The sequence below is a fragment of the Papio anubis genome, chromosome 11, assembly GCF_008728515.1.
Source record: "Papio anubis isolate 15944 chromosome 11, Panubis1.0, whole genome shotgun sequence".
NCBI classification, from domain to species: Eukaryota; Metazoa; Chordata; class Mammalia; order Primates; family Cercopithecidae; genus Papio; species Papio anubis.
Window position 1 is genome coordinate 3225535 of NC_044986.1, and position 25836 is coordinate 3251370.

General features: G+C 45.7%; 2 protein-coding genes and 1 long non-coding RNA gene across 7 annotated transcripts in view; 1 reads left to right on the plus strand and 2 right to left on the minus strand.

Annotated features, from left to right (window-relative positions):
* Positions 1 to 333: 333 nt before the first annotated feature.
* LOC103887832 lies at positions 334 to 13263 on the minus strand. The gene is made up of 3 exons (XR_002524515.2): positions 12115 to 13263; positions 1169 to 2302; positions 334 to 1029 (listed from the first exon to the last, which is right to left on the minus strand). It is a non-coding gene; the product is annotated as an uncharacterized LOC103887832 (long non-coding RNA).
* Positions 13264 to 13348: 85 nt separating this feature from the next.
* The window catches only part of C11H10orf143 (chromosome 11 C10orf143 homolog), a 60595-nt gene continuing 48107 nt past the window's right edge, over positions 13349 to 25836 (plus strand). For 3 of the 5 annotated variants that reach the window (XM_031651981.1, XM_031651979.1, XM_031651980.1), the window contains exon 1: positions 13349 to 13505. In XM_031651981.1, the coding sequence (XP_031507841.1) occupies positions 13437 to 13505 (69 nt within the window). In that variant the 5' untranslated portion in view covers positions 13349 to 13436. The remainder of the gene's footprint in view (positions 13506 to 25836) is intronic. The other 2 variants (XM_031651983.1, XM_031651982.1) reach the window with 2 other exon arrangements.
* On the minus strand, positions 15854 to 18192 carry LOC103887831 (melanoma inhibitory activity protein 2-like). The gene is given in 2 exon segments (XM_031651978.1): positions 15854 to 17593; positions 17595 to 18192. Coding segments are annotated over 2 exon segments (2307 nt in total). The 5' UTR covers positions 18162 to 18192.

Below are 25836 nucleotides of genomic sequence, written 5' to 3' on the forward strand. Positions count from 1 at the left end.
GAGAACTTGCAACCCCAGGCTCCCGGGTAGCAGCCCCGTGCCGACCCCCAATGCTGCTCGCCTGGGCGCGGGATGGGAAGGCCCGGGACAAACAGCCTCCCCGCGAGCCGGGTCGACCCAACCCAGAGCAGAACGCCTGGACCAGATTATCCGAAGTTGATCCCTACCCCACCCCCAGCCCTGCCACCCACCCTGGCACCGCCCTCCCGCGGGGACAATTGGCCTGGACCCAGAATGGGGAGCCTGAACAGTGGCCGGTCTCCCACCCGCTCCTCCGGAGCCTGCAGCGGGGTTCAGCCTCTGTCCAGCAGACTTCCTGGCCCCAAGGATGGTCCTTGGGAAGGGTCTCCCCTGACTCCACGTTGAGAGCAGCCCATCCCTTCTCCTTAGCCCAAGCCACTCTGGCAATGGGGACCCCCCTCCCTCACCCTAACCAAGGACCGGTCTGGGATGGGGAGTTGGGGATGGGCTGTGAGGACTCTTCCTCAGCCCTTAGGAGTCCAGAACTTATCTGGGAACACATCAGCCAATTTTCTGTTCCCTTTCTTGCCAGGAACTGCTTTTATTGGAAGAAGTCTGTGTATATGCGTGCTATAAATGTTGTTTATGCTGTCATAGCTAGATTTTTATTGGTTGTATTTTTGCTGCACTTGCTTGAAAAATAATTATTTTCAAAGAAAAGAAGAATTACATATCCAGTAAACTAAATAAGACTCACTGTTTATTAGAGACCTCTGACAGCTCCTCAAACATGAAAAAAGATTTCCAAGCAGTGGATGGACAATTTATGTGTAAGTTTATTTGTAAAACAGATTTCAAGACATACTTCATCTTGGCTTTGCCAATAAAAATACATTCCATTTCTTTTCAGAAGTATGTCTTATCTGATGGCTTCACAGTAATCTGGTTTCCCCTAAGAAGCTGAGACTGTCCGGGCAAGTGTGTACCCAGTAGCCCAGTCTAGCCTGGGGTTGAGTTGTGGGGCTGCTATGCAGGGGGGAAAAGTCATTATGTCCCACGGGACGTTCTCTAGAAGAAATGTATTTGTAAGAAATGTAGTTCATAAATCCCAACCCAGCTGCTGCAATCTCCAAAAATTACTTAGTTAAAATAATTTTCAAACATGTTTTTAATTGTTTACAGTTTACCGGAGGGAAGAAAAACTCACCTTGGAATTGCCTGCCCATTTTGCATTCCCTGCATAGATTCTAATCTCTCTCCCACCTAGAATGAGTCAGGGAGTTGGGCGCGAATTGTAGTGCCAGATTCCAGGCTGTAGGTGGCATAAGTGCCTCTTCAGGCGGGCGAAACAGCAGCCTTTGTTGGGCGGCTTCTTTATCCAACCTGAGAAACCACAGCTGAGAATTCACACAAACTGATGCTGTATTTGTGGAGGCTCCGCCGACCCACCCCAAACACATGCTTTTCCCCTGACCTGCAAACTTTTAACACCTTCTTCTTCTCTTCCCGTTTCACTAGGCTATTTGAGATCTTGCAAGATTTATCAAGACCGTGCTGGCCATATGAAAGCATGTTAACACAGGGAGGGAGAGAGGAAGAGCCCTCCACATGTTATGACTGGCATGCACGCTTCCAAAGCATCGTTACTAACCAAAGGCCCAGTTCCTGCGGCGATCACCCCAGACACACTGAATGCTATTTGCTGGTCACTGAGGGTGTATACCTAATTGCCACGGATGTTTACATGTAGCTGCATTTTCTCTCCTTTTGAGTCACAATGTTTTATATGTAAATAGTATTGTGTGTGTATGTGTATTTATCCTCCAAGTCCAGTTGGAGTTAATTTTCTGCAGTTATTTGTAGTTCACGTTTCATATCTAAGAAACTAAGGACACAGAGGAGCTTTCCTTGGTGTCACAAACTTTTATTTTATTTTTTTAAATAGAGATGAGGTCTCACTATGTTGCCCAGGCTGGTCTCCAACTCCTGAGCTCAAGTGATCTTCCTGCCTCAGCCTCTCCAAGTGCTGGGATTACGGGTGTGAGCCACTGCACCTGGCCAACAAACTTCTGATTCTTATAGAATCAGATGTAATTCCTTAGAGACCTGAGAAGTTCTATACTCAGGTTCTTTCATGCTGTCTGGCTTCAAGAGTTCTCGCCTGAAGGAGGTCCCTTCCAGGACACTGGGTCCCAACCCACACCACCTCCTTGGAAGGCGTGTGCCCTCTCTTCCGCTGACCTTGACATTCTTTCAGAGGCTGCTTTTGCACAGAAGCATCACCTCCCAGAGGGGACCACTGGAGTGGCCTCAGGCACCAGGTACAGTCAGCGGCTCCTACCTGTGGAAGGCAATCAGGGTAGAAAGGTCTAGGAAACACTAAAAATACATACAACCCTTACAAACACAACTCGGTGATACACGCTCATAGTTCTGGGCTCCAAGCTGGGGCCAAAGCACAGACTCCATAGCTAGTTCTAGCATGTAGCAGATGTCACCTAACCTGAAAAGCTACTTGGTTGAAACTTAGTTAAATCTGTGGCCACAGCAGTTTTATACTTGCCCCGAGTCCTCCAATGTCTGCCACACCTGCAGTGGCTTCCTTCCCATTCTCTCTCTCCTCTAAAAAACAAGTGACATTTCCCCCCAGTGCAGGAAGATGGAACACAGACTATTTTGTTAATCATCTAAATTTGTGTTCTTGCGTTCTTCTGGAGTTGTCCAGGCTGAGGCTGCATGGACACTGGCCCACCACAAATGCCTCCCTGTGCCGAGAGTGAGGTGGGCCAGTCGGGGCAGAACGCCTGGTTCTTATGGCACCCCGTGCTCGCTCAGCTCTGGGAGCCCCCGTGCCAGCGTGCCAGACAGCTACTCTAAATGAAGTTCGAGTTCCATTTCAGGAAGGTGGTGAAACAATAAAATAACCCAGGATGACGTGAACAGTTTTGTATTTGCTTCAAACTCTGAAAGGATTCATGGTTCCCATGGCCTCCAGACTGGATGGCACACTTTGGGTTTCAATGGCACAATGATTTTTCTGTAAAACAATGGCTGGCTTTAAATTTCTTCTTCTAGAACAAACCAAAAAAGAAAAGAAAAAACAAACCACTAATTTTTAAAGGATGCATAGGCCCCAGTTGCCTGATGGTATGTAGAAAGCAAGCCCAATCCCTGATGGTATGTGGAAAGAAAGAAAAAAGAATACAGAGGGAATGTTCTGGTGAGGGAGCTAATTTTGTAAGAGTCAAGTGGAAGCTTGCTGTTGACTCCATGATTAGCCTACGTCTGAGGTCGTATCTATTCCTTGCCCATCATGTGAAATATGCTTTAATCAGAAGAAACATCTCATTGAAACACTCCATGCCAACATTACTTTCATACTTTCCCACCATAACATATATGTTCTTTTTCCAGTTCACCGCTGGTTGAAATGACTAAGAAGTGGAAACAGGAGATGCACAGGAGATGCAGGAAGAAAGTTACCCTCCTATGATGAGAGACGGATGTGTGGGGCCCTACTGAGGAACCCTTTACTCCATGAAACCGAGGGAAAGATCTGTGCTGAGCCACGTCTGGCTGACTGCACAGACACAACAGGGCAGCTCTGCCGGTCACCAAGCCCATCAGCAGCCAGGTGGCCAGTGAGCAGCAGCTGCCCTGAGGGCTGATGGTGGGAGGCAGAGAGCCCAAAGGCCGAATGAACAGAGGGCTCAGTGCCCCGCTCCCTCCTCCTCAGCCCCTCCACGGGGGAGCACAGTTTGGCCCCATTTTCAAAGCCACTGTTTTATTTCTGTTGTCCCAAACTCTGGCCTTCCTCCTGGAGAACACCAAGAGGAATGCTCTCACCAGTTAGGTTGAAACCCTTATTTTTTAGTTTGTGCACATTCTATGTCACTATGCTAAGAGTGACCAGATGTATTAGTCAGTTTTCATGCTGCTAATAAAGACATACTGGCCCGGCGCGATGACTCACGCCTATAATCCCAGCACTTTGGGAGGCCGAGGCGGGTGGATCACCTGAGGTGGGGAGTTTGAGACCAGCCTGACCAACATGGAGAAACCCCATCTCTACTAAAAATACAAAATTAACCAGGTGTGGTGGTGCATGCCTGTAATCCCAGCTACTTGGGAAGCTGAGGCAGGAGAATCGCTTGAATCTGGGAGACAGAGGTTGCGGTGAGCTGAGATCGTGCCATCGCACTCCAGCCTGGGCAATAAGAGTGAAACTCTGTCTCAAAAATAAAAGACATACCCAAGATGGGTAATTTATAAAGGAAAGAGGTTTAATGGACTCACAGTTCCATATGGCTGGGGAGGCCTCACAATTATGGCAGAAGTCAAAGAAGGAGCAAAGTCGTGTCTCACATGGAGGCAGGCAAGGAGCTTATGCAAGGAACTCCCCTTTATAAAACCATCAGATCTCATGAGATTTCTCACTATCAGGAGAACAGCACAAGAAAAACCCACCCCCGTGACTCAATTACCTCCCACAACACGTGGGAATTATGGGAGCTACAATTCAAGAAGAGATTTGGGTGGGGACACAGCCAAACCATGTCACCGGACTGCCTCTTGAGGGAATGAATCACAGATGTATTCCTGACCACCCTGTTTTCTCCCTTCTTGAATCAGGTAAGTATATAATTCCTTGCCCAGGACTGAGATTGGTCATAACTGTATTTGCCATAAAGAAACATGTCTTTTTATGATGGGAAATATTTATTGAATAACAGTATTCTGTTATTTAATGACTATATGACCACTAACACAGCTGGATGAAGTTGAATTCCAAAGGAATCCCAAAGCCTAATCCTATCCTTAAATAAAATATTCTTTTCTTTGAAAAAGGGTCTTGCTTTTTCACCCAGGCTGGGGTGCAGTGGTGTGATCATGGCTCACTGCATCCTAGACCACCCAGGCTCAAGGGATCCTCTGCCTCAGCCTCCCGAGTAGCTGGGACCACAGTCGTGTGCCACCACACCCAGACACTTTTATTTTCATTTTTCATAGAGATTGGGGTCTCCCTATGTTTCCAAGGCTGGTCTCCAACTCCTGGGCTAAAAAGATCCTCTGCTTTGGCCTCTCAAAGTGCTGGGATTACAGGTGAGAACCACCATGCCTGGCCTAAAATGTTCTTTTTTTAAGAGATAGCTGTAACAATCTTTAACTATTTAGCAATCCTTTTGGAGGGGGGGAAGGTTGTCTTTTGTTTGTCAGCAAATGTAGTATGTGAGTTTACATGTCTTTGCTTTCATTGTATAATTTCAAATAGTCAGAAAATATTGCATTCACTGGCAATCAATTTATTTTGATTGATAAAAAGGGGTTAATAAAAACCCCCTTAGAAATAAAAAGAAGGTGAATAGTAATATATCAGTCATGGTGCCTTCTTTCTGCTATGCATAAAGAAAACAAGCTTTTTTACTTCTCCCCAATAAGTCTTCTCCCCTTATTTTCTACACCTATGGAGTCATTTATAATCTTTATTATTTCCAACCACACACTAACATGGCATCAGTCATATTGCCACATGCTGGGTTTTTTTTTTCCTTACTATGTTGTGAGAACTGAGAGGCAAAAATGTCTTATAATTTATATGAAAATACATGTCCAAAATGGATTATCAGACATAACCAATGTGACTTCATACACTTGAAAATAAAAAAATTTAGGATGAAATATAAAACACCACGGTAAAATTTCAATCTATTGTTGAAACAAAGCATGACTTAGAAAAGACATTGGTGTGTGGCATTTAACAAACATCGTCAAGCTATTAGAAGCAGGGGTAGGTTAAGATGGGAGACAGTACTTTCCAGTCAAACATAAAGCTATTGACTTTGGAAGGTACATTTGTGGTTTATTAATATTTTTATTTATCAACAGCACCTATGAAGAAAATGCAAAATGACAGACTATAAAATTCTTACCTTCTGTATACAGCGTGTGTTTATAGTACCATTGTGAGATGGACTTGGGCATATACATTACACAGTGTGTCATATAGATCTCTAATTTGCACTGGTCATAAAGACTTTTTTTTTTTTCTTTTTTTTTTGAGACAGGGTCTTACTCTGTCACCCAGGCTGGAGTGCAGTGGTGGGTGAGATCTTGGCTCACTGCAACCTCCTCCTCCCAGGTTCAAGTGATGCTCATGCCTCAGTCCCCTGAGCAGCTGGGATCACAGGTGCCCGCCATGACACCTGGCTATTTTTTTTATTTTTATTTTTAGTAGAGATGGGGTTTCACCATGTTGGTCAGGCTGGTCTCGAATTCCTGACCTCAAGTGATCCACCCACTTCAGCCTCCCAAAGTGCTGGGATTACAGGCATGAGCCACTGCGCCTGGCCTAAAGTCTTTTGATATTAAATAATTATCTGTTTCTTTATCGTCCTTAAAAAGCACATTTACAATGTCAGAAAATAATTCAGGGCACTGGCTTAGATCACAAGTCTGCACGTAGAGGTATTATTTTGAAAGTTGAGGCCAGGTGTGGTGGCTCACGCTTGTAATCCCAGCACTTTAGGAGGCCGAGGTGGGTGGATCACCTGAGGTGGGGAGAAGTTCGAGACCAGCCTGACCAACATGGAGAAATCCCATCTCTACTAAAAATACAAAATTAACCAGGCATGGTGGCGCATGCCTGTAATCCTAGCTACTCGGGAGGCTGAGGCGGAATTGCTTGAACCCAGTAGGCGGAGGTTGTGGTGAGCTGAGATCGCACCATTGCACTCCAGCCTGAGCAACAAGAGCAAAACTCTGTCAAAAAAAAAAAAAAAAAAAAAAGAAAAGAAAGTTGAAAAATAGTGGGTTGTTACTTTCTTTTTTGTTTTAATGACGTATTCCTGGATTGTTATAAGGATTGCATTTAGAAAAGTCTTTCTCTTTTTTTAATCTCATTTTTATGAGCAGGTAGAAAAGTCTTAAACTGAGTCTTATAAAAGAAAATGCAGCCTAAGCTAAAATGATACTGGAACAAAACCATGACCCTCACCAAAACAAATGTGTGACTTCCCTTGTAGGGACAAGGGCATCCTTCAGGTTCTAATCCTCTTAGGCTAGTACAGCTGCCCTGTCCACAGGGAGAGGAGAGGGCTAAAGACCGAGTCTAGACAGGAGAGATGAGAGACAGCAAAGCGGGAGACCCTCCGTAGGCAGAGAAACTGCCACAGAGTGATGAGCACCCCTGGAGAACTGGAATTGGGCTACACAGGCCAGCACCAGGTGGCTGCTTTAACCTGGGTGGTCCACACGGCTTTGCTGGGAAGAGGACATTTCAGTCAAAATCTGGAAAACCAGGAGCAAACCAGGTGCAGTTGAGGGTTGAGGGGTGAGACAGTGTGGATGTTTGTCCCCTCCAAATCTCACGTTGAACTGTGACCACCAGTGCTGGAGGTGGGCATAGTGGGACGAGTTTGGATCATGGGGGTGGATCTCTCGTTAATGTCTCCATGTCGTCCTCCAGGTACTGAGTGAGTTCTGGCTCTGTGGGTTCATGCAAGAGCTGATTGTTTAAAGAGCCTGGCACCTCCTCCTCCCTCTCTTGCCATGTGAGACCCCGCTGCCCCTTGGCCTTCTGCCATGATTGAAAGCTTCCTGAGGCCTCACTGGAAGCAGATGCTGACACCATGCTTCGTGGACAGCCTGTAGAACCGTGAGACAAATAAACTCTGCTTTGTAAATACCCAGCCTCAGTTATTCCTTTACAGCAGTACAAAATAGACTAATCCAACGGGGACGCCTTTCCAGGTAAAGACGATAACCGATTATTGTTACTATAATATCTAAAGAAACTGTAAATTTCAAAGGTAAAAACTAACCTTATTCTAGTGCCCAAGGAAGTGCTGGGAATGTTTAAATAAGAGGGCAGCAGGGAATGGAAGCAGTGCCTCTGAAATGCCTACTCCATGCCAGGCTCCCTACTACAGGCTTTACATGTTATCTTGTATATCTCAGTAAGATGAGCAGACACGGTGCTTTTTAAAAGACGTCATGGGAGTTTGAAAGGGGGAAGACTGGGTAAATGGAAGAACGGAAGTAATGGCGTTGCAACAGTTGAATTGAACTGCTCCTTGGCCTAGCCCCACCACACACACAGATACCCCTTGGCATGGCCAAGATGAGTGTGTTCATTGGCAAATCAGCAGCCACTCTTGGAAGCTCTGACTTCTCTAGAAGGCAAGCGACAGGAGCAGTCTATGTTATTCCTATTTTATAGATGAGGGAACTGAGGCTCAGAAACAAACACTCGTCAGTTGAGTACAAGAGCCATTACCAAGTCAAACGTCTCTGGAAACTTCCTGAACTCTATGTGATCCAGGAAGGGGAAAGGCTACGTGCTCAGTTGGAGAAAAATTAGAGGCAGTCACACCAGCTACCATTAGTTGAGAGCTTACCAGACACAGTGCTCACCACCCCACAGTCACAGACAGCATCTCACTTAAAACTCCAAAGTGTCCGGGTGCGGTGGCTCACGCCTGTAGTCCCGGCAGGTTGGGAGGCTGAGGTGGGTGGATTAAGAGGTCAAGAGTTTGAGACCAGTCTGGCCAACATGGTGAAACCCCATCTCTACTAAGAATACAAAAATTAGCCAGGTGTGGTGGCAAGCGCCTGTAATACCATCTACTCAGGAGGCTGAGGCAGGAGAATCGCTTGAATCCGGGAGGAGGAGGTTGCAGTGAGCCAAGATCACACCACTGCACTCCAACCTGGGTGACAGAGCAAGACTCCGTCTCGGGGAAAAAAAAAAGTACAAAAAACAAAAAACCCAAAAGTATTCCACTGAGGTAGACACTATTAGCATCCCAATTCTTAATTTTATTTCTCTAGTTTTTAGACAAGGTCTCCCTATGTTCTCCAGGCTAGAATGCAGTGGCCATTCACAGGTTACACCATAGCACACTGTAGCCTCAAACTCTTGACCTCAAGCAACCCTCCTGCCTCAGCCTCCCGAGTAGCTGGGACTACAGGTATGTGCCACCGTGCCAGGTTTTCCTATTCCAATTTTATGCACCAAAAAGTGGAAGGAGACTTAGAGGTTCAAGCAGCTTTGTCCAGGTGCTGGAAACTGGCAGGGTGGGACTGAACTCAAATCACCCTCCACCTGAGAGAGACTTCCCTTGAAGGCGGTGTGCAAGATGACAGTAAGTGGTGCATAAACAGGTTTTTATTTATTTATTTATTTAAGGCAGGATCTTGTTGTGTCACCCCAGCTGGAGTGCAGTGGCATGATCATGACTCACCGCAGCCTTGACCTCCTGGGCTCAAGTGATCCTCCCACCACAGGCTTCTGAGTAGCTGGGACTACAGGTGCATGCCACCATGCCAGGCTAATATATATACATACAAAAAAAATATATATATAAAATATATATAAATATAAAATATATATATAAAATATATAAAATATATATTTAAAAAATATATATAATATATATATTAAAAAATATATATCTCTCTCTTTTGTAGAAACCTGGCTCTCCCTATGTTGCCCAGGCTGGCCTAGAACTCCAGAGTTCAAGTGATCTCCCCACCTATGCCTCTCAAACTGCTGGGGTTACAGGTATGCGTCACCATGCCTGGCCATGAGAAACAGTTATTTTATTTTTAGAGATGGGGTTTTGCTTTGTTGCCTATGCTGGTCTTGAACTCTTGGGCATGAGCCACCGCACCCAGCCAGGCATTCTTTATATAATCTGGATATTAACTCCTTATCAGATATGCGATTTGAAAATATTTTCTCCATTTCCTGGGTTGCCTTTTCACTGGATTAATAGTGTCCTTTGATGTATAAAATTTTAAATTTTGATATAGTTCCAAATTATCTATTTTTTTTTCTTTTATTGACTATACTTTTGGTGTCATATGCAGGAAATCAGTATCATGAAGCTTTCCCATATTTTCTTTTTTTTTTTTTTTTGAGACGGAGTCTCGCTCTGTCACCCAGGCTGGAGTGGAGTGGTGCAGTCTCAGCTCACTGCAACCTCTGCCTCCCAGGTTCAAGCGATTCTCCTGCCTCAGCCTTCCAAGTAGCTAGGACTACAGGTGCGTGCCACCACACCTGGCTAATTTTTTGTATTTTTAGTAGAGACAGGGTTTCATCATGGTGGCCAGGCTGGTCTTGATCTCCTGACCTCGTGATCCACCCGCCTCAGCCTCCCAAAGTGCTGGGATTACAGGCGTGAGCCACCGCACCCAGCCAATTTTTTTCTTTCTTTTTTTTTTGAGACAGAGTTTTGTTTTGTCAGCTAAGCTGGAGTGCAGTGGCGTGATCTTGACTCACTGCAACGTACGCCTCTGGGGTTTAAGCAATTTTCATGCGTCAGCCTCCCAAAAAGCTAGGATTACAGACATGCGCCACCATGCCTGGCTAATTTTTGTATTTTTAGTAGAGACAGGGTTTTGCCATGTTGGCCAGCTGGTCTCGAACTCCTGGCCTCAGGCAATCTGCCCGTCTTGGCCTTCCAAAGTGCTGGGATTACAGGCATGAGTCACTGTGCCTGGGCTCCCATATTTTCTTCTAATAATTAATCTATTTAACATACTAAAGTAGTGAGCATTCAAACCATCATTTTATAGATGTTACATATTATTCTTAAAATTTTTCAAACTTAAGATATTGAGAATTTAAATAAATGTACTATGTAAATAATAGGAGAAGTTTAGCATACACCTTGCAGTTAGTACCCATGACTGATGCTTGGAAAATAGTGTGCTAAGCTAAACTGCATCTTTCTGAATATACCTATTGCTGTATCTCATTCCTAGGCTAAGTAGTCCTCCCCATTACCAAATAGTCGCCTCATGCATCCATTTAAGAAAGACAGCAGGCCAAAACTGGAGTCACTAATGCTAAGGATCCATGCCACCACACTGAAACCTGGGTTGCTTACTTGTAAGATCTTCTGAGAAATCAGGAGAGAGATGAAAGAAATTACATAAAGCCAAGATTTTGTTTGCACCTCTATAAGGGAAGTAATCCTGAAATGACTGAAATGACTGTTCTGCTATTTGTTCATTCTTCCTGCTTTCCTCCACTTTTTTCTGCCTGTCAAACTCACCCACTCGGTCCTCACTGGAGCACTTTTCTGTCTTGTAGACTGCCTGGTGCATGCAATGCTAATAAAAGCCAATCAGATCTTTGAAACTAAATTTGTTGAAATTTTGTTCTTATACACATCTGAAAAGTAGCCATAAGTACAAAGGCCAGTGATACCAAAAAAGGGTAACAAAGCAAGTCATCTAATCTAAACTGCAAGACAAACGTTTTTAGAGGCCTACGACGTACCTTATTTTCAATTCTGAAATGCAGAAAGTCCTCCAAGTTAGTTTTTCCCCACGCTTGGAGTGAACTCATTTGAACTGATATGAGACTATTTACAACCTTTATTTATTTATTGTATTTATTTTATTTGAGACAGGGTCTCACTCTATTACCCAGGCTGGAACCACTGCAGCCTCAACCTTCCAGGCCTAAGCAATCTATCTTCCCATCTCAGCCTTCTGAGTAGCTGGGACTACAGGTGGGAACCATAGTGCCCAGCTAATTTATTTTTATTTTTATTTTTATTTTGTAGTGACGGGGTCTTCTATGTTGCCGAGGTTGGTCTCAAACTCCTGGGTTCAAGCAATCCTCCCACTTTGGCCTTCCAAAGTACTAAGATTACAAGCATAAGCTACTGTGCCTGGCCCTTTTTACAACCTTTATATATCCCACTTAGGGTGAATATTTGTGAAGACTCACACATTTCTGCTATAGAAACATTGTTGGACTATGGGGGTATACAATATATCTCACCTTTTTTAAACATTCAAAAAATTCTGAATTTCACAAACACATCCGGCCTGAAAGGTTTTTGATAAGGGGCTGTGAATCAGTGGTGGCACAATTAGTCCTAGGAGTACTAACTAGTAGGAGAAATATAACATTTGTTGAGTACTTAGTTTGTGTCCAGCATTGTTCTAAGCATCTTCTAGGTAAATGCCTCATGTAATCCTCACAATCTCTATGCTTTATTATCCTATCCTTTATAAATGAGTAAACTGAGTGAGATTAACTATTTAATTTGCTGAGGATCATGCAGCAAATAGCCCGAAGAGCGATTCATGCGTTTCACTATAATGGCTAAGAACAGGGCTTTGTGCAAAGGATACCTTCAACTGCAGAATGATGGACTCACATCACAGACACACGACGAAGTGACCGGTAGTCAGTTGTGGGTTGGTTCAGAGGCTCAGGCTGTTCTGGCTCTAGGGGCTTTCCTGCTTTCCTAGGGTTCCCCCTAGCTGCCCTCACGGTGACAAAAAGGCTGCCGCAGCTCCAGGAAACTTACACTGGGCAACGACAACAGGAAGAAAACAGCCCCCACCCATCCACCTCCCTTTTTATCTAGAAGAAAAATCTTTCCCAAAACTCTGCCTCAACAGACCTCGCTTACTTCTCCCTGGCCCGTACAAGGTCATGTGCCCACTGCCAGCCAATCGCTGGCAACGGATTGGCCCCGTTTTAAATCATCCAAAAAAGGCGCCGGTCTGGGCTGTTTGGAGCAATTAAGGGAGCTCCGTGCTAAGGCAGGAGGGGTCTGGACAAGCGGCTGCAGGAGTCCGGAACTCGGTGCCCTACGATGAGGGCTCAGTGGTGCTCAGCACCGCGCCGGGCCAGAGACTGAAACGCCGCCGACTGTTGAGGGTTGGTTGGCTGCATCCCCGGCAGGGGCCAGGCGGAGCGAACATCACGGCGGCAACCACCTCCGCAGCACACGCTCCCGACAGTGGCTGCGCTTTTCCCTTCAGCACAGCCCAAAGGCCCTGGCAGCTCAGCACCTGCGACCTCCTAGTACCCTCCAGCCTAGGGGAGGAGAAGTGCTTCCGGGGCCTCCCAACCAGCAGCCACCAGACACAACAGTCGTGTGCCGCGCGGGGCTGGCCTGAATGCTCTGCACCTTCCCACCGCGGCGCCAGTGGCTCCCACCCGGAAGCGAGGCAGCCCTGCGGACCACAGCTCCCAGAAACACCCGCTGTCTCACTCAAGCTAATTGGCCCGCTGCGCCATCTATTAGCCAACCAGCCACAGGGGGACCGCGCCCCACGAGGCCTAACAACCAATCATAAGACAGAGGAGGCGGGCGCTCCTCCAGCCGATCCACTGGCTGTTGTCAAAAGTTTGGCGAGATCCTGAAAGAATGCTTTCTTTGGAGCCCCACGGCTGCTCCTGTGAAGAGAGAAGCCACAAGCCGACCTCTCTGCGAAGTAATGACTTGGGGCAGACGGACAACGCCCACATCATCCCAATATTCCCAGAAGACTCCGGTCTCTACTGCTCCTGCCTGCGAGCCTCGCCTGGCGCTCTCGCGCTTTCCGCGGCGCCCCGCCCCTCAGTCTCCTCATTGGCTCCCCAGGGCCGTGTGCGGAAGGGGGCGTGGAGCGCGGGCCTCGGCCAGGCCTGAGAGGCCCGTAGGGTTTGACGCTGTGGCTGCATGGACAGCCTAGCGCTCTGCCGCTGGCGGCGGCGGAGGGCGGAGGATCTGCAGGTTCAGGGGGACGTGGTGAGCCCCCGGGGCCTGGGCGTTAGGGACGGGAGGGCGGATGGCCCCTGGGCGGGTTCCCACCGCACCTCGTGTTGGCGGGCGCGGCCCTGCCTATGAGGAGGCCTGGCCCAAGCCACTCGCAGGCGCGCGCACCTCCCTGGGAGGGCGTGGCCTGTTCCGGGCGGGGTTGTGACACCGCCCTCCCGGTTTCGCGCCTGCGCAGACTCGCGGAACCTGGGCACCTTGACCACACGCTCACTGGGGCTCCAGACCCAGGCTCCCTAAAACATGGGCCGGGACTCATAGCAGGACCTCGGGTGCTTGGTATCCGTGTCAGGTTTTCTCCTGCCGTCTACACTTGACTGTTCATGAGTCTTGTTCACTGAGCGCTTGCCACGTGCCAAGCCCAGGGCTGGGTGTTCGGGGACGAGTACGTGGGGAGCGAACACGCGCAGAAAATTACCCGCATTGAGCGTGTTAGTGCTTCTTGGGCTGAGTCCATTAACCGATGAGAAAAGGGTAAGATGAGATGGTAATGGGGAGGCTTGCACAAGATCCCAGGGTGAGTGGGTACGTCAGGTATGTGTGAGACGTGAAGGATGACCAGGGGTATGTAGGATGGGAGCTGACAAAACACAGTGTTGGAGGAAGAAGCTTAGAGTCTTAGGGAACTGAAAGAAGTACTGCATAATTGGAGCTGGAAGACAGAGCTGCTTGGCGTTACTATATTTTATCTTCCACCTCTGCTTGCAAATTGGCCAGTTCTTACTCAGCCTCATTTATTTCAGAGTTCCTTGCTAAGGGCAGCAGTGAGCAGCCAACATACCGCATATTTGCTTTTTTTTTTTTTTTTTTTTCCTTCTAGAGCTACACAGGCTTGGTAAGTGCAGGATCTGTCTTCCCAGTTAATGCAGGCAGCATTTTTTAAGATGTATTTACTGCGTAGCAGGAATGACTAGCTTTCTACCCTGCACCACCTCTTTCCTCACCACCCACTGCCTGGCCGTGAAGCCAGTGCCACTTAGGTTTCTGTCACAGCCGCACCCCTCCTCCAGGTACAAATTGTTACATTACTAGGGTGCAGGTTACCCCAGTAATGTAGTAATAATATGGTATAGTAATGTAGTATAGTAATAGTATAGTACAGTAATATAGCAGGTTAGGGTGCTTTTGTAACTAAGAGCCTTCAAAGTATGCTGGCCCTAACAAGATGGAAGTTTGATTCTCCTGCACAGAACAGCATGAAGGTGAGCAGTCCAGTAAGGTGGAACCCAGAGTCACTAAATATAGGCGTAGGGCTGGTGGCACCCAGATCAGGGGATATGCAGGGACCTAGATTCCTTCCCATCCCACCATCCCCTGGGTGTTACCCTCCTCTGCATAGCCAAGAGTGGATCACCACTACCATGCTACCAGACGGTAGGGAAACAAACAGGAAAGTGACATGACTATGCTGATGTATTTAGACCTTACCCCACTGCCCTGGAAAATGAAAGGTGCGGTCAGTGTGCAGGCAGGGAGGCAAGGCTTGTGGCTACAGTAGTAAGTCAGAGGAGAAGTGGCAGAGGCTTGCACAAGAGAGGGCAGTGGGGTGGTGCTACTAGACAGACGTGACTGTATATTTAGAGGGAGAGCAGACAGTCTCACTGATGGAGTGGCTATGGCAGGGTAATGTGAAGGGCAGAGTCCAGGGTGATGCCAGGGTTGACTTGAGCCCTGGGAGGGCAGTGCTGCTGTTCCTTGAGAGAAGAGCGGTGTGGAGCTGTGAGAGGCAATGAAGAGCTCCTGTTAGGCCGTGCTGTGTTTTCGGCGACTTTGAGACATTTAGTGGAGACATGGCAAATACTGCTAGTGATAGAATGGTTATCATGTAGATTATCTGAATTTTTTAATCAACTAAAATTTATTTAATTAAGCATAAAGTTACTTTCACATTTGTCTACACCTACAGTAAATACAGTTCTTGGCTTAAAGACACAGCGTTCAGAATTTAAAGCCTCCCCACCTGCAAGATTACATACGTAAAACTCCCACTATCGTTTCTATAATAGTGGATTAGTTAATCAAATTAAAATGGTTATACTATCTAGAATAAAATACAGTGGAAATAATTTACTCATAAGATTCATATTTAAATCATCCTTACTTACAAAATACTATCCTAAGAATTATAATTCCATTGTTTCAATTTGAGCAAAAGTGTAATCACTTAAGTAACAGCAGTTACTTAAACTGAAAATGAGATCAATCAGAATTACTTTTGCAGAGAGCAAAAATATTGTCAGGTGTCTTGCTGCGGTTTTGGATGTTCAGTAGCAGGCTCATTTGAAGGCGATATCAGCCCAGAAGGGAATTCATTTATACCTTCAGAATGTGGGGGTGCGGGGAAAAATCCAGGTCTTGAGGGGACGGTAAGGAGGAAAACCCCTCGGTGGATAGGCATTTCTCATTGCAAGTGGAACATGTGGCGGACCTGGGAAATCCCTTCGTGGAAAATAATCCCGAGAAGCTCCAAACCTGGTTCCTGGAGGAGGTCGGGGCAAAGGAGGTCCTCTTCTCATGAACGGGCCCCTTGTATCCACTGGAAACAATGGACCTCTGACTGGAGCAAGAGGTGGAGGAACAAAGCCAGGGCCAGTTGCTTCATTTTCAGCAGGGAGAGATGAATCAGGCATATTTAAATTACCAAGATCATCTTTGGTATCATTTCTACTGGATTCCATTTCTGAAGGCATTGACCCATCCATTTTATCCAAAGAAGGCACATTAAAACTTCTGAGTTCTGCTGGTCCAGATGGTCTACCAGAGTTAGAATAAAATCTGTCTTGCCTCTGGGGAGGAAGAGCTGAATCAGGATATGATCGTCCTGGTGGAGGAAACATCCTACAGTCCTGTTCCCACGGAGATGGCAGGGACCCAGTGTCAGAAGGAGCCGTGTGAGGATGGGTTAACTTCTCACAGCTTGATTCTCGTCTTTCATTGGTAATCTGATGGTCCAGAGGATTCCCTGGGCCTCCTGAGCTTCTTCCTTCTTCCCCTGGAGGCAAAGGTGAGAGTCTGAGTGGACCTTCCAACACAGTTGGAGGAGAGAGAAAAGCTCTCTTTTCAGATAAAGGCTGACCCAATGATGAGGGACCATATGGGGAATGCTGTCTGCCAAATGCTGTATTTGGACCATCAAGTACATGAGGATCTTTTTCTAAAAGTTCAAATTTAAACTCTGTTTTAGTTAATTTTTGTCTGTTAGCATTTTCTTTCCTTAAATCATTGAGGTTTCTTTCAGCAGTCCAAGCTGCCAACCAATTATGATGTGCTTTTTTCTCATGGGAAATAATGTGCTGTTGATAATAATGAATAGTTCTTTCCAATTCTTCTTCAAGATCTTTGGCTCGCTGTCCATAGGTCTCCAGCTCTTTAGTGGCATGGCTGATCTTTTTGTCTGCCTTAGAAAGTTTCTCTTCTTTCTCTAACCGGTTATTTTCCTCTACTGTTAATTTCCTGTAGAGTTTCATTTCATTTTCTTGATATAATTCAGTCATTACTTTAAGTTTCTGTTGAAGCTTCTGATTCTCACTTTCAAAATGTGTGTTTTCTGACTGCAAAGATGCTTGTTCAGTCTGAAGATTTTTAATATGCTCTGTAAGCTCTTCCTTTGTTTTATCAACTTCAGATAACTGGATATAAATTTGGTTTCGTTCTCCTTGTAAGGTTTTTAAAGAAGCATTTAACTTAGCAGCATGAATCAGTTTCTTCAAAGCTCCTTTTGGAGGATCATCTAAGTAAGCACCATCTTCCGATTCACTGTTCACTTCTAAGTTACCATCATCCGTTATGTCTTCTCCAAGCCTAGCAGTCCAATCTTTCATCTTTAGCAAGCGTTCAGTCAGAGTCTTGATGTGATTTGCTGTATCATTTAGAACTTGTTCTGCATGTACTTTGGAGTCTTCAAATGTTATCTTCTGTTTATTAAGTTTACTCACTTGTTCTTTCCATACTTCAACTTCTTGCAAAAGCTGTTTCTGGCTTTCCTGAAGTTGAGAATTTTCATTCAAAGCATCTTTTATTGCTATCTTCAGTCGTTCTTCAGTCATTTGAAATATCTTGAAGAATTATTTTGGCTTCAGCTACTTGTGATTTGAGGGATTTTGACTCATCTTCTAGAGACTGTATCCGTTTTGAAAAATCTGCCATCAATTCATTTTTTTGAGAATGTTTAGATTTCTCTTCTGTTAACTCTTTCTCTAGACAGAGTATTTCATGCTCAAGTTCAGAATTGGACCTGTTCAGATTTTCACAGGTTGCCTCCAAACTTTGTTCTTCCATTGTCGCATGCTCAAAGCTGGCATCCTCTAAAGATGATGCTACTTCATAGTCTTCATACTCTTTTTGAACAAGGCTAAATTTTTCAAGTAGTTTACATTTTACTTCAATTAGTCCAGAAAGCATTATAGCAAGCTTTTTCTCTCTTCCCACATAAAGCGGACTCCTAACCAATATAAAACTTCTCCGCAAAAAAAGGAGAACAGCAAAAAATCCAACAACAGCGGCACATATCACCAATTCCCATGGAAAACCATAAGGATTAGAATCTATAGACAGTGCTGCCACAACCCTGTGTAGCTCCCCCATGACTAGCCCCAAGTACAGCTGAGGGGTAGCCCCTGGCTCCTCCATAGCGCCAAGGCTGCTCTGGCGGTCGCCGCAGTAACCCAGCGACAACAAGCAGCGGAGAACTCGTGGCGTTCTGTCCGGAACCAAATCCGCAGCCGGCAACCGGAGCGGACCATACCAGACCCGGCTGCGGGGGGAGCTGGGGGATGCGGGCACTCGCAGGCCTAGGCTGCCCACCCTGGCCTGCTTGTTCCACTACATCCTGAGGTAGCACATGTCCGAGCCGGACCCGCGCAAGCCTGTGAAACCACCCCTCGGTTTGGTTTCGGCCAGGCAGCCTTGGAGGGGGAGGTTTTTTTGTTTTTGTTTTGTTTTCATTTTGGTTTTTTTTTTTTTTTTTGAGACGAAGTCTCACTCTGTTACCCAGGCCGAAGTGCAGTGGCACAGTCTTGGCTCACTGCAACCTCCATCTCCCCGGTTCAAGCGATTCTTCTGCCTCAGCCTACCGAGTAGCTAGAATTGCAGGTGCCTGCCACCATGCTCAGCTAACTTTTGTATTTTTAGTAGAGATGAGGTTTCGCCGTGTTGGCCAGGCTGGTCTCGAACTCCTGACCTCAGGTGATCAGCCTGCCTCTGCCTCCCAAAGTGCTGGGATTACAGGTGTGAGCCACCATGTCCAGCTTGGATTATCTGAATTTATAGCACAACACTGCTAAGTTATTCCCTTGATACAAATGAAGAAACTGAGACACAGAGAGGGTAATTAACTGGCCTAAGGATACACAGCTAGTAAATGGTGGAACAAGGTCTTAAATCCAAGCCATTTGGCTGCAGGGCCTGCCCTCTTAACCACAGGGCTACACAGCTTCCCATGTAGCATTTGTGGAACTAAAATAGCAGGCCGGGCGCAGTGGCCCATGCCTGTAATCCCAGCACTTTGGGAGGCCAAAGCAGGCTGATCACTTGAGGTCAGGAGTTCCAGACCAGCCTGGCCAACATGGTGAAATCCTGTCTCTACTAAAAATACAAACATTAGCTGGGCTTGGTGGCATGCCTCTGTGATCCCAGCTACTCAGGAGGCTGAGACAGAAGAATTGCTTGAACCCAGGAGGCAGAGGTTGCAGTGAGTAGAGATCACACCACTGCATTCCAGCCTGGACGAGAGAGTGAGACTCCATCTCAAATAAAAAAGTAAAAATAAAATATACCCACAAAGCTTCCCAATGAAGTCCTAAATTGGCCATCATAAAATGATGAAAAGTGTGATGCTGTGGGCTGTCAGGGAAGGGGAGCCAGAGGTCATTATTGATCAGAGCGAACAGGGAAGGTTTAATGGAAGACACCCTGAATGATAGATCAGGTTGGAATTGCTGAAATTGAGTGCCAGGCTTCAGGTTGCAATACTTCTTGACTGTTACCTAAGAATAATGAGTTGGGTATCTTATTGGCATGGTGTATATTGCCTCTTAATTTGATAAAGTTTTGTTTATATTGTATTGTGTCCTAGTCTTTGATTTAATAATCCAGATTGAGTTCAATAAAGTATCCAAGTTCTTCTACCAAGTTTTCTGTCCTCTCTCTGCCTCTCTGTGTATTTCTCTCTCACAGGCGTCTCCAGAATTTGGTTACTGAGGAACGGTAACTAGTTTCTTCTGTTCACAGCCTAGAGGCTCTATACTCTGCACATAACCACCAGCAAAGTTTTGGAAAACACAGCAGCCAGGACCCATCTCGGTAGTGACTTTGCAGGTGATTCTCGGGCAGAGCCAGGGTGAAGCACCGCTCCTGTACTGTGAGTGTCTGATCACTGTGAGTTTCCTTGCAGTCCAGTTAGCTAGCGTGGTCACATGTGTCATACATAGTTCAATGCCAGTAGTGTTTATCGTTTCCATTGGGCAGACATGTTTAGAGCACCTGCTGTGTCTCAAGCCCTGTCCTAGGCGCTGGAGATGAGATGAAGAAAAGATGAGCGTTGCTTACGTTTATCCTGCAGCTCATGACGAGGCTGACTCTGCAGCTCCAGTGCTCGACTTTTTACACAGTAAGTCCCCCTGCTTACCACACGCTGGCCATACTCATGTGTTTCAGACTGAAAGTTGTCTGCCTAGAATGCCTAAAGATTCAAGTCCACTCAGTCTTTCACCTCTGCTGAGACTCTCCTCCCTAAAGAACTCACTGAGACCAGGTTTCTTGGGTAGAGCAACATTTTAGATGCCTGGACTGGAAAATCAAGTTGATATTTTTCTTTTCTGGTGTCATATGAGTTGATTCAAGATCCTTGTTTCTAGCTTTTTTTTTTTTTTTTTTTTTTTTTTTTTTTTGACAGAATCTTGCTCTGTTGCCCAGGTTGCAGTGCAGTGGAGCAATGATGGCTCACTGCAGCCTCCATCTCCTGGGTTCAAGTGATCCTCCTGCCTCAGCCTCCTGAGTAGCTGGGACTACAGGCGTGCATCACCACGTCCAGCTAATTTTTTTAAAACTTTTGTTGAGATCTTGCCATGTTGCCCAGGCTGGTCTCAAACTCCCGGGCTTGAGTGAGCCACCTGCCTTGGCCTCCCAGAGTTCTGGGATTACAGGCATGAGCCATGGCACCTGGCCTCATGTACAAGTATTGATTGATTGATTGATTGATTGACTGAGACAGAGTTTCGGTCTGTCATCCAGGCTGGAGTACAGCAGTGCCATCTGGGTTCACTGCAACCTCCGCCTCCTGGGTTCAAGTGAGTCGCCTGCCTCAGCCTCCCAAGTAGCTGGGACTACAGGTGTGTGCCAGCTAATTTTTATATTTTTAGTAGAGATAAAACTAAATACCCAAAGGAAATTGCAGAGATTATTAGATTGAATAAAAAATATCAAGACTTGGCTGGGCGCTGTGGCCCAATGCCTGTAATCCCAGCACTTTTGGAGGCCGAGGCAGGCAGATCACCAGAGGTCAGGAGTTTGAGACCAGTCTGACCAACATGGAGAAACCCTGTCTCTACTAAAAATACAAAATTAGTTGGGCATAGTGGCGCATGCCTGTAAGCTCAGCTACTTGGGAGACTGAAGCAGGAGAATCGCTTGAACCTAGGAGGCAGAGGTTGCGGTGAGCCAAGATCGTGCCATTGCACTCCAGCCTGGGTGGGCAACAAGAGCGAAACTCTATCTCAAAAAAAAAAAAAAGAAAAATCAAGACTCAATTATAGTCTACCTATAAGAAACTCACTTAAAATATAAAGATACAATAGATCAAGAAATAAAAGGATGCAAAAAATATATATAATGCTAACACTGACCAAAAGAAAGGTGGAGTTGCTATATTAATAAAAAACAAAGTCAATTTTAGAATAAAGAATATTACCATGGATATAAAGGATGATTTCATAGTGATTAAAAAAGTCAATTCATCAAGAGAACATAAAATTCATCAATGTTAGTGCATCTAATAACAGAGCTTCAAAATACATGAAGCAAAAGCTGATAGAACTGCAAGGAAAAATAGACAAATCCACAATTATATTACTAAGTTTCAATAACTTCTCACAAAAATTGATAGATACATGAAGAAAACCATTAAGGATATAGAAAATTTAAACTACTGGCCAGTGCAGTGGCTCACGCTTTGTTTTTTATTTTTGAGACAGAGTCTCGCTCTGTCCCCATGCTGGAGTGCAGTGGCGCGATCTCCGCTCACTGCAAGCTCCGCCACCTGCTGGGTTCACACCCTTCTCCTGCCTCAGCCTCCGTAGAAGCTGGGACTACAGGTGCCCACCACCACGCCCGGCTAATTTTTTTGTATTTTTAGTAGAGACGGGGTTTCACCGTGTTCGCCAGGATGGTCTCGATCTCTTGACCTCGTGATCCGCCTGCCTCGGCCTCACAAAGTGCTGGGATTACAGGCGTGAGCCACCGCGCCCAGCCGGCTCACGCTTTTAATCCCAGCACTTTGGGAGGCCGAGGTGGGCAGGTCACTTGAGGTCAGGAGTTTGAGACCAGCCTGGCCAACATGATGAAACCCCATCTCTGCTAAAAATACAAAAAATTAGCTGGGTGTGGTGGCAGGCGCCTGTGATCCCAGCTACTCAAGAGGCTGAGGTGGGAGAACCACTAGAGGCAGAGGTTGCTCTAGCTCACTAGAGGCAGTGAGCCGAGATGGCACTACTGCACTTCAGCTTGGATGGCATAGTGAGACTGTCTCAAAGATAAAATAAGATAAAATAAAATACTGTCAACCTGTCTTACTTGACATTTATAGAACTCTTCATTCAGAAACAACAGAATACAAATTTCCCAAGACTAATTATATTTTGAGCCATAAATGTAGCTTCAATAAACATAAGCTGGGACTACAGGCACATGTCACCCCATCCCGGCTAATTTTTGTGTATTCTTGTAGAGACATTTTCACTGTGTCACCCAGGCTGGTCTCAAACTCCTGGGCTCCAGCAATCTGCCTGGCTTCAGCCTCCCGAAGTCTTGGGATTACAGGTATGAGCCACCATGCCTGGCCTCAATTTTGTTTTCTGCCTGAAGGAATTTTTTTTAACATTTCTTATAGGATAGGTTTGCTGGTGATAATTTTTTTAACTTCTATATTCTAAAAAAGTCTGCTTTTTTTTTTGAGATGGAGTCTTGCTCTGCTGGAGTGCAGTGGCGTGATCTCAGCTCACTGCAACCTCTGCCTCCTGGGTTCAAGAGATTCTCCTGCCTCAGCCTTCCAAGTAGCTGGGACTACAGGTGCCCACCACCATACCCAGCTAATTTTTATATTTTTATAGAGATGGGATTTCACCATGTTGGCCAGGATGAACTCAATCTCCTGACCTCATGATCCACTCGCCTCGGCCTTCCGAAGTGCTGGGATTACAGGCATAAGCCACTGCGCCCGGCCAAAAAAGTCTTAATTTTATCCTTATTTTGAAAGATATTTCCACTGTGTATGGAATTCTAAATTGATAGATTTTTTCTTTCGGTAATATAAAAATGTTGCTCCACTGTCTTGCCACAGTTCCTTCCAGTGAGAGATCTGCAGCCACCCTCTCTCTGCTCCTCAGTGTTGAACGTGTCTGTCGTCTCTGGCTGCCTTTAAGGTTGCCCTTGACTAGTGTCTTTGAGCAGTTGGCTCATCACATGCTCTCATGTAGTTTTTTTTCATGATTTTATGCTTAGGTTTTATTGAGATTCTTGGATCTCTGGGTTTATAGTTTTTACCAGATTCGGGACATTTTCAGCCTAGATAAATAGATAGATAGATTTTTTTTTTTCCCCCAGACAGAGTCTCACTGTATTGCCCAGGCTGGAGTACAGTGGTGCGATCTTGACTCACTGCAACTTCTGCCTCTCGGGTTCGAGTGATTCTTCTCCTCCCAACTCGCTGGGATTACAGGTGCACTCCACCACACCCTGCTAATTTTTTGTATTTTTAGTCAGCATGGGGTTTCACCATGTTGGCCAGGCTGGTCTCGAACTCCTGACCTCACTGGGCGTGGTCAAAAACAAAACAAAAACTGGCAAAGAACTGACACAGATGTTAGATTTAGCAGAGAAGAACATTAAAAGAGTTAATATAACCGTATATGTTCAAAATATTAAACAAAACATGGAAGATATTTTAAAAAAAATAAAAATAAAATGTGACGAGCTCCAAACCAAATGCTATAATGTCTGGGATTAAAAATGCACTGGATATAATTAGTGGACAGTCAGACACTGCAGAAAAAAAGATTCATGAACTTCAAAGCACAACAGTGGAAACTATCGTAAACCAAACACAGAAAAGAGATTTTTAAAAGTAGACATAGCATCAGGGAACTGTGGGACGACGATCAGGAAGCTTACTAGATGTGTAATGGGAGTTCTAGAAGAAGAGGAGAGAAAAGGGACAGAAAAAATATTGAAAGACATAATAGCTGAGGCCGGGCGTGGTGGCTCATGCCTATAACCCCAGCACTTTGGGAGGCTGAGGTGGGTGGATTACAGGCGTGAGCCACTGTGCCTGGCCCTATTTTGTCCATTTTTGATCAGTTCATGCAGAAGAGTAAATCTTGTTGGTCCAGTTTGGCCCAAAAAGGAAGTTGGATAATACAGTTTGGGTCAGAGTTTAAAAGAAAATGAAGGCTGGGCACGGTGGCTCACGCCTGTAATCCCAGCACTTTGGGAGGCTGAGTTGGGTGGATCACGAGGTCAGGAGTTCGCGACTAGCCTGGCCAACATGGTGAAACCCCGTCTCTACTAAAAATACAAAAATTAGCCGGGTGTAGTGGTGCATGCCTGTAATCTCAGCTACTCAAGAGCCTGAGGTGGGAGAATCGCTTGAACCTGGGAGACGGAGGTTGCGGTGAGCCAAGATCGCGCCCCTGCACTCCAGCCTGGGTGACAGAGAGACTCTGTCTCAAAAAAAAAAAAAAAAAAAAAATTAGAAAAAAATGAGGTCGGGCATGGTGGCTGTAATCCCTGCACTTTGGGAGGCTGAGGCGGACAGATCACTTGAGGTCAGGAGTTCAAGACTAACCTGGGTAACATTGTGAAACCCCATCTCCACCAAAAAATACAAAAATTAGCTGGGCATTGTGCCACACGACTGTAGTCCCCAGCTACGCAGGAGGCTGAGGCAGGAGAATCACTTGAACCCACGAGGCAGAGGTTGCGCTGAGCCGAGATCATGCCTCTGCACTCCAGCCTGGGCGACAGAGTGAGACTCTATCTCAAAAAAATAAATAAATAAAAATAAGAAGATTCAGAGTTAAATTTCCTTGTTTTACCCCATCTGTTGCAGACTTTAAAGCTCATCTGCTGAGTGAGATCCTTGCCGTGAGAACCTAGTAAATAACCAGCTGATGATGCAACCCCTGACAGAAGCCCTTATTTTACCTTTCTGTGGTCATTCTTCTTCTAAATAATTATAACCCATTCCTCAAGAAACAAGGTATTTAATTCTCTCACCCATTTTGTATTTTGGCAACAATCTGTTGAGCTATATTATGCTGTTTGTTATACCCAGTTTAATGAGATTCCACCATCCTCCCATCTAGATATAGGAAATTGATCGATGATAATTCATCTTTGGTTACAATCCTAATACAGGTGTTCACCCTGCCAGTTATGCCTAGACTCAATCATTTCTTTTTTTTTTTTTTTTTTTTTGAGATGGAGTCTCGTTCTTTTGCCCAAGCTGGAGTGAAGTAGCATGATCTTGGCTCACTGCAACCTCCACCCCCTGGGTTCAAGTGATTCTCCTGCCTCAGCCTCCTTAGTAGCTGGGATTTTACAGGTGTGCACTACTACGCCTGGCTAATTTTTGTATTTTTAGTAGAGATGGGGTTTTGCCACATTGGCCAGGCTGGTCTCGAACTCCTGATCTCAGTGATCCTCCCTCCTCGGCATCCCAAAGTGCTAGGATTACAGGCGTGAGCCATAGCGCCCAGCCAATCATTTCTAATTTTTGGCAGGTTTCTTTATATACGACACAGAAAAGTCACAGTGAGGTTAGGATCAGCAAGGAGGCCATTTTCTGTGGTTAGCCACCTCTTAAGGTGTCTGTTTTGTCCAGCGCTGACCCTGGAAGGACTGTGCCTTGGCTTCTGGTTCTGGAATTACTAAACGCCCAGAACTGAGTGGGGCACATAGCAGGTATTCAGGAGAGGTTTTTTGGTTGACTGACATGTGACAGTGTGTGTGTGTGTTTAACTGAGAATTGGTGAAAGAAGGATTAAGCAAATGCATAAAGTTGTTGGTATTTTCAAAACATCATTTGTTTAGG